At 47.0% G+C, this 9,172-nt stretch overlaps 1 protein-coding gene across 2 annotated transcripts in view; it reads left to right on the forward strand.

Moving 5' to 3' along the window:
* nol9 (nucleolar protein 9) overlaps positions 1–5,744 on the forward strand; it is a 35,229-nt gene extending 29,485 nt beyond the window's left edge. For both annotated transcript variants that reach the window (XM_078238833.1, XM_078238834.1), the window contains exons 11-13: positions 1,156–1,333; positions 2,280–2,413; positions 5,082–5,744. In XM_078238833.1, the coding sequence (XP_078094959.1) occupies positions 1,156–1,333; positions 2,280–2,413; positions 5,082–5,201 (432 nt within the window). In that variant the 3' untranslated portion in view covers positions 5,202–5,744. The remainder of the gene's footprint in view (positions 1–1,155; positions 1,334–2,279; positions 2,414–5,081) is intronic.
* The last annotated feature ends 3,428 nt before the right edge of the window (positions 5,745–9,172 follow it).

Here is a 9,172-nt window from a genome sequence, read left to right on the forward strand (position 1 = left end):
CAGAATTGAATCTGGGTTCCTGGGGCTGTGAGGCAGCAGTGTATCGTGTCGCCCTCTTCCAGTGGTCCCTTTGAGACCCTCTGAGTTGGTTTCTCAAATGAACAGTGTTGGAGTAAACTCAAAATTAAAGGATACAAGATGGCACAAAATGGACTCTGGGAAAAGACCTTAAGATGTGCTGACTTGGGCACAGCGAGTTAAAACCTGTTAGTGTCTAAATTACTGCAGGAAACAGACCTTGAGGCACCTTAGCTTGAGATAAAGCAGAACCAAAACAATGAGTTTTGATAACGAGATCAGTCATTGATGGGGGAACATAAATGTATCTACTCTACGTATAACGATGTGCTAACGGCTAATGTCCGTACTTGTCTATTATTTGAAAATGTATAAAAGATGCTCAACTGCCATTGTAAAGTTGAGAAGGTGACTGCGTGCACTGCGCTTCTCCCAAAGCTTTGTCCGATAAACTGCATGTTGAATCTTTAGATCCGACTCCGAGTGGTGATTTTCCCACAACAATAGCAATCAAATTAGAGGCATAAGATAGTTGGTCTTTCTCTACTTGTATTTTTTAAAACTATTAAATCTCTTCCAACTCCCACATGTCCTAGTTATATCTCCTTCTAACTAGTTTGCCATCCATCAGGATAGTGAGAGATAAAAAGATAAAGGACTTGGAGATGTGGTAAGCAGGGCTTGTACATGGGTCCCGAACAGGACTTATTATTGAACCAATAATAAGTTGACATAGTCTAATCTTTCCATGATTGGACCCTAGATCTGATGCTTTAAGTGCCGTGCAGCTTGTTAGGATTGAGGGAATTACATACCTAATTCTTAGAGAGTCAGGGAACAGGCTTATAGCATTCTAGACTGGAGCTTGATGTTTGATGACTGCATCAGTAAATAAAATTAAACTATAGTGGAGTTGATGAATTGGGTTGTTTTTCATGAAGCAGAAGGTAATGTTTGTGTCTTGCCATGTGGGCAGTTCTGGAATTAATTTTGGGTTCTGTGTAGAATGGATAGTATTGAGTTCCAGGTGCCAGTAGTATTAGATGTTGGGCTTTTGTTGTGGATGCTGGCAAGTGTTTTGTGGTTGTTGGACACCAAGGGACCATTTTCTGAAAATAATTAGCTTTTGTCTTTTAGGTGCCATTTAGTGCAGTCGCTCTGCATGTGTTACACTGTGATGTGGCTCCTACCCACATTTTGTATGCAGCCAACGCCAGCTTAGTTGGACTGTGCAGAATGCCAAATAATGTGAGCTCCCAGGCAGATGGGCCTGTTTTACTCCGACAGGCTCCGATATGTGACTGTTTTGGTGTTGGTAAGTACAGATACTTCTACCAGATCACGTTCCATGAGTCAGGAACTGCGCTGTTCACTGCCCAATCTCCTTGCATCACCATTACATGGGGTGGAAGGTGAGCGGGCTCACAGAGCTGAAGTACAGAATAAGTATCAGCACATAATGATAATGAATGCTTTCTGATTCATGGAATAAGCATTTGTGACACACAGTCTCAGACACCATCGATGTGTCACTTGCTTACACCGGCCATGGAGATGTCCTGATCACCGAATTAGTTTTAAAGTCTCATCATCGATTTTACATAGTCAAATGCAGCAGCAAATTATGCACAACAAGATCTCATAAACTAAATATGATGCTGATTCAGGAAGTAATCTTGATCAGAAGTGTGTGAGGATTGCATCCATGTGAATGAACTGAAGTGGCTTTGGTTTAACATCTTTTGTGAGGACAGCACTTCTTACAGTGCAGCACTGTCTCAGGACTGCACTGCAGTGCTGGAATGCACAATGTGCTCAAGTCTATGGAATGGGGCTTCAGGCAAGGATGATATCTATGAACCAAGCTGTTGTACAAAATTGTTACAATATATGATGTTAGAATGATACTGCTTTCTTAATCCTGCTCCGATCAATGCGATGAATGTTTCCTCTTCCTCTGCCTGCAGGAATCCTGCGTGAAATGAGTTTGCAGTTTGAGCCCACTTCCTGGTGGATGCTGCCTAACAGCACAAAAGTACCCCTGATGTGGCTCTAAATTTTACTCCCAAAGTCTGACTGAAGGCTGGAATTTTGTCTCCAGGACAGTCCAACTATGTGAGGGTGTCATTCTTGCCCTTGACGTGTTTGTGCTGGTGGTCCCTATGCAGTAAAGTTGGCAATAGTGAGCAGGTTTGTGTTTATTCTAGGCAGGATATCTGGATGTTCAGTATTTGGGATTAATTTTAGCCCTTTTTCCATAGGAATTATTCGTGGCATTAATCTGGAGAAGAGATTGTATTACATACTGACCCCAATTCCTGTGGCCAAGCTGAAACAGGTTAACTGCTTACTAATGGGAGCAGTCACCATTCCTCATTCACTGTTCAGGAACCAGGTAAGATAGCCTTTGGGGAAGTGAGCTGCTAATGTTCACTGGGCTGAGAATTGGTAATATTAAGGTGCTGCACTAGTTATGTGGCTGTTCAGGAAACCTGAGAAGCCAATACAGGAATATTATTGAGGCCATTGATATGAAGAAACAGCATTAATTTTTAGTTTTTTGAAATTATGAATCATGCATTGGATAACATGCTGGATGGGGTACATTCTGGCAGCTCTATTGGTGATTGTTGCGGGGCTGTAATGGGTTGGATGCATTGGGCAGGGAATGTTCTTGGGATATTAGTGCATTAAATGGGTAATGACACATCTGCAGGGTTAGTGGAGATGCTGTTGTATTTGACTGGGATAATTGACTGGGTGAGTCACATTTTTTGGGTGAATAAAAATATATTTTAAAAATTATTTCACAGGACGTGGGCATTGTTGGCTAATCAAGCATTTATTGCCCATCCTAATTGCTCACAAGAAGGTGTTGCTGAGCTGCCTTGTTGAACCTCTGCAGTCCATATGGTGTAGGTACACCCACAGTGTTGTTAAGGAGGGAGTTCCAGGATTTTGACCCAGTGACAATGAAGAAATGCCGGTATAGTTTCAAGTCAGGATGGTGTGTGGCTTGGATGGGAGCTTTCAGCTGGTGGTATTCCCATGCATTTGTTGCTTTTGTCCCTCTAGGTGGTAGAGGTCGCGAGTTTGGAAAGGGCTGTCAAAGGAGCTTTAGTAAATTGCTGCAGTGCACCATGGAGATGGTAGTCACTGCTGCCACTGTGTGCCAGTGGTAAAGGGAGTGCATGTTGAAGGTGGTGGATGAGGTGCCAAACAAGTTGGCTGCTTTGTCCTGGATGGTGTCACCTCCTTGAGAGCTGGTAGAGTTGCTGCCAGGCAAGTGGAAAGTATTCCATTGCACTTCTGATTGTACCATGTAAATGGTGGACAGGCTTTGGGGAGTCAGGAGGTGGGATTATTATTAGATGGAACTGGTTCCTTATAACCCTTCACACTGGGTTTGCAGTAAGGTTTCTGTTTGCTAGATCTGCACATGCTTCAAATTATTCTAACTCATTGCTTTCCCCTGCTGTTTGTATTGCGGAGGTGTATGGTCCTTCGCAGAAACACTCTGATCCTGACGCGTACCATGGGCATGAGGAGGAGCGGAAAGCAGGGGAAGGAGAGAGGCACGCAAAGGGAAAAGAAGCAGATGCTTTTCTGCCCAGCATGGGTTTCAATGTTGCAGGGTCACAAGAAAATGAAGCATTCTACAGCTGTGGCATTTGTTCTGCCTTTGATTACCAGACTATCATGCTAGGTACTGTTAAGTGCAGAGAACAGAGTGATCAGTCCAGTTCTGTCACCGATATAAACAGAACTGCCTGGTACTTTTACTTGTTTGAACTTGTTTCCTTCTCTTAAAATCTAAAATAACATTACAGATTAACATTTCCATTCCTTTTAACTATATTGTATACCTCAACAATACTCTCGTTGGTATATAGAATCCCTACAGAGCAGAAGGAGGCCATTCAGCCTATCGAACCTGCACCGACAGCAATCCTACCCAGCCCTATCCCTGTAACCCCATGCATTTACCCTGCTAATCCCCCTGACACTAAAGGTCAATTTAGCATGGCCGATCAACCTAACCCATTGTGGTTCCATTGCAGCAGGTAATTAAGAAGGCAAATGAAATTTTGTCCTTCATTGCTAGACAGATGGAGTTTAAAAATAGCGAGGTTATGTTGCATCTGTATAAGGTGCTGGTGAGGCCACAACTAGAGTACTGTGTACAGATTTGGGCTCCTTGAGAAAGGATATACTGGCACTGGAAGGGGTGCAGAGGAGATTCACTAGGTTGATTCAGGAGTTGAGAGGGTTGGCTTATGAGCAGAGACTAGGCAGACTGGTGCTGTACTCATTGGAATTCAAAAGAATGAGGGGAGATCTTATAGAAACATAAGATTATGAAGGGAATAGATAAGACAGAAGCAGGGAAGTTGTTTCCATTGGCAGGTGAAACTAGAACTAGGGGGCATGGCCTCAAAATATGGGGGAGCAGATTTAGGACTGAGTTGAGGAGGAACGTCTTCACCCAAAGGGTTGTGAATCTGTGGAATTCCCTGCCCAGTGAAGCAGTTGAGGCTACCTCATTGTTTTTAAGGCAAAGGTAGATTTTTGAACAGGAAAGGAATTAAGGGCTATGGTGAACGGGGTGGGGGCGGGGGAGTGGAGCTGAGTCCACAAAAAGATCAGCCATGATCTTATTGAATGGCGGAGTAGGATTGAGGGGCCAGATGGCCTACTCCTAGTTCTTATGTTCTTATGATTTCAGACATGTCTGATATACCATCTAAAAGGCAATTCTACATGTGTCAGCCTCAGTGGGACGTGCTGCAGAGCTTTGATCTTAGAAAGAGGTGAAGGGTGTGGTCATTGTTTCTGATGAGGACAACTCGTTTCTGCTTTGGGCTACCCCAGGTCTTTGGTTCAATAAAAGGCCAGGTGATTGAAGAGAAACCAAGGTAAAGTGGAAAGTCGGGGTTCTATTGACACTGGGCCATCATTCTGTCTCCTGTACTGTGGAGCACAGACCTAGAACCATCTGAAACATGGAAGCAATGGCCTGCAAAATTCCACACTGTTGTTGACTATTTTTATTTCTCTTTCAGCCTGGAGTGATAGGAGAGGTGCCGTATATAACGTCTGACTATTCCTTCGATATTTCTGGAGCTGGAAAAATTAAAGTTGGTAAACAGCCGAGGAGGCGGGATCATAAAGTTGTGTCATAATGGGAGAGAATATCTGCTAATGCTTAAATAATGGGTTGGATATATGGGCAGCGTTTTTAATGTGGGCTAATTGGCATTGTGCCTTATTGCAGTATGTAGGATTTGAAAATGGGGATTTTGAGGGGTAAAATGTTAAGGGTCTGCAAACACTTGTACTGTTTGTTTTGACTCCCTTTCCCCCGCTCTTCCCTCCTACATCTCCATGCCCCATTGGGGAAATCTTTGTTTTATTAAAGTATGGCACTGAGCATTTGTTGTAAATAAAGGATCACTCGGTATCCCAACTTCTGCTCTGGTTTGATTTTCTCTAATGCATAGAGCTTGGGCAGAAAGTTAGATTTGTTAATGAATGCCCTCATGTGGCTATAAAGAATCACTGCATTACTTGAAGAAGAGCAGAGAAGTTCTCCCCAGTGATATATTTATCCCTGAACCAACACCAAAAAATAGATTACCTGAATATTATTACATTGCTGTTTATGGGAGCTTGTTGTATGTAAATTGACTGATGCTTTTCCTACATTATAATATTGATTACACTTCAAAAGTACTTCATTGGCTGTAAAGTACTTTGGGACATTCTGAGGTTTTGCAAGGTGCTCCATTAATCTAAAGTCAAAATACTGCATATGCTGGAATCGGAAACAGAAAATGCTGGAGGAACTCAGCAGGTCTGACAGCATCTGTGGAGAGAGAATAGAGCCAACGTTTCGAGTCAGGATGCCCCTTCATCAGAGTCAGACCTGCTGAGTTTCTCCAGAATTTTCTGTTTTTGCTCCATTAATGTAAGTTGTTTTTCCTTCAAAACTTTTTCTGTTTAATAATCAGAAATACAATTTGCCATATCTGCATTTCCTCTGAACTAGATGTAATTAACATATTGAACAAGACTGGCTTAGATCAACTTCAGCCGGGGCCTTTGCTGCAATCAGAGAGACAAACTCAAGGGGGTACTATCGTACCATATCTCAGTTCAACATATGCTGTCTGAATTAAGGGGCGGGATTTTACGGTCTCGTTCGAGCAAGACTGTAAATTCCCATCCGAGGTCAACAGACATTTCCATTGTCTGCCCCTCACCTACTCTGATTTGATGGCGAACGAGGCAGTAGAATTCCGGCGAGGGTCCCTTATTGAAATGTTCCTGACACAGGAAACTGTGTGCCAAGAAACTAGAGATTGTATTAGAATAAAAGGTCTGCAGACTGGGTCTTATTCATGTCATTAAATATGACGTATTTAGGAGAAGGTTTGGTACTGATCTAAATCAGGTTTGGGTGTTAAATTTGCAAGAGCAAGCGAGTGAGAAATTAGTCACAGTTTCCGCCTTAGTCTTTATTCCTTAAGTTCTGGTGAAAAGTGCCCTTCTGTGATTGCCATGCGAGAACATGATCGAGTGTTGCTAGTAATATTCTTTAACACTCTGCCATTCCATTGTGTGGAATCCAACATAACAAATAGCCTCCTCAGTTATACTGGAGAGTGGGTGATGCTAATAGAACCTAAATCCCAATGAGAGTACACAATTTGGGGATGAAGGCAGCCAAAAGGAAAGTAACATTTTTACATGGTGTTGTGTGTATGTCTGACTGTTCGGGACCAATTTAAACCTGCTGAAATCACCCTCAAAGTGGAATTGGTTAACCACATGCCCTGGAAATGTTGATGTTGTGGCCCCCATCATTTTTTAAGGTACCACCTGATGAGCAAATGGAGGATTGAGTGCATCAAGCAGTCTCAATATCATGTCCTATGAGGTAGTTAGAAACCAGTTGCAATTTACAGGAACACATGACAGGACATTGTGGGAGGCTTGGGAGGAAATTGCGAGTCCCCAAGCAGAGATATTTGAATCGTCGATAGTCACTGGTGAGGTGCCTGAAGATTGGAGGGTGGCAAATGTTGTGCCTTTGTTTAAAAAGGGCTGCAGGGAAAAGCCTGGGAATTATAGGCCAGTGAGCCTCACATCTGTGGTGGTTAAGTTGTTGGAAGGTATTTTGAGAGACAGGATCTACAGGCATTTAGAGATGCAAGGACTGATTAGGGACAGTCAACATGGCTTTGTGAGTGGAAAATCATGTCTCACAAATTTGACTGAGTTTTTTTGTAGGGGTTATCAAGAAGGTAGATGAGGGCAATGCAGTTGATGTTGTCTACATGGACTTGACCAAGGACTTTGACAAGGTACTGCATGGTAGGTTGTTACATACAGTTAAATCTCACGGGATCCAGGGTGAGGTTTCTAAATGGATACAAAATTGGCTTGATGACAGAATGTGGAGATGCCGGCGTTGGACTGGGATAAACACAGTGAGAAGTCTCACAACACCAGGTTAAAGTCCAACAGGTTTATTTGGGAGCAAAAGCCACACAAGCTTTCGGAACGCTCGCTGCTCCTTTGTCAGGTGAGTGGGAGTTCTGTTCACAAACAGGGCATACATATAAAGACACAACTTTGTAGGGGAGTCTAAAACTAAAGGGCATAGGTTTAAGGTGAGAGGGGAGAGATACCAAAGTGTCCAGAGGAGCATTTTTTCACACACAGGGTGGTGAGTGTCTGGAACAAGCTGCCAGCGGGAGTAGTAGAGGTGGGTACAATTTGTCTGAAAAAGCATTTAGACAGTTACATGGCTAAGATGGGTATAGAGGGATATGGGCCAAATGTGGGCAATTGGGACGAGCTTGGGGGTTTTTAAAAAAAAAGGTGGCATGGACAAGTTGGGCCGAAGGGCCTGTTTCCATGCTGTAAACCTCTATGACTATGACAGGACATGCACATGACTGTCCTGCAAAACAGTGTCAGTCACTGCTGTCGAGGATTGCTCTTGAGTTTGTTCTCTCCCACTCCGCCTCTCCTACACATCCCCAAATCTCCATCCTTGGAGTATGCTGCAGTTGTGCACAGCTTCCAATTCAGAAACATGCAAACAACTGTTTCTTCGCCTTCACCCCCTCGCTCGCCCCCGCCCCGTCACTCGTCCCACCCCCTTGTTCTTTTTCTCCTTATCCTGACCACCTTCTCCAATCCGCCAGTTCTCTTCACCCTATCTCCCCTTGACCCCCAATTGCCACATCTCCTCCTTTCCCATCTCTTTTATATTTCTTTGTTTCCCCCTTCTCTCACCAACTCCCCTCTCTCTCGCCGCCCCTCCCCCTCTCTCGCCGCCCCTCCCCCTCTCTCGCCGCCCCTCTCCCTCTCCCGCCGCCCCTCCCCCTCTCTCGCCACCCCTCTCCCGCCGCCCCTCTCCCTCTCCCACCGCCCCTCCCCCTCTCCCGCCGCACCTCCCCCTCTCCCGCCGCCCCTCCCCCTCTCCCGCCGCCCCTCCCCCTCTCCCGCCGCCCCTCCCACTCTCCCGCCGCCCCTCTCCCGCCACCCCTCCCCTCTCCCGCCACCCCTCCCCTCTCCCGCCACCCCTCCCCCTCTCCCGCCACCCCTCCCCCTCTCCCGCCGCCCCTCCCCCTCTCCCGCCGCCCCTCCCACTCTCGCCGCCCCCTCTCCCCCACCCCTCCCCCTCTCCCGCCCACCCCTCCCCCTCTCCCGCCACCCCTCCCACTCTCCCGCCACCCCCTCTCCCGCCACCCCTCTCCCCTCCCGCCCCTCCCCCTCTCCCGCCGCCCCTCCCCCTCTCCCCCGCCGCCCCTCCCCCCTCCCCGCCGTCCCTCCCCCTCTCCCGCCGCCCCTCCCCCTCTCCCGCCGCCCCTCCCTCCTCTCCCGCCGCCCCTCCCCCCTCTCCCGCCGCCCCTCCCCCTCTCCCACCGCCCCTCCCCCCTCTCCCGCCGCCTATCCCGCCGCCCCCCCCTCTCCCGCCGCCCCCTCCCCCTCTCCCGCCGCCCCTCCCCCGCCGCCCCTCCCCCTCTCCGCCGCCCCTCTCCCGCCGCCCCTCTCCCACCGCCCCTCCCCCCTCCTCCCGCCGCCCCTCCCCCCTCTCCCGCCGCCCCTCCCCCCTCTCCCGCCGCCCCTCCCCCTCTCC

Source organism: Mustelus asterias, chromosome 22, assembly GCF_964213995.1.
Source record: "Mustelus asterias chromosome 22, sMusAst1.hap1.1, whole genome shotgun sequence".
NCBI classification, from domain to species: Eukaryota; Metazoa; Chordata; class Chondrichthyes; order Carcharhiniformes; family Triakidae; genus Mustelus; species Mustelus asterias.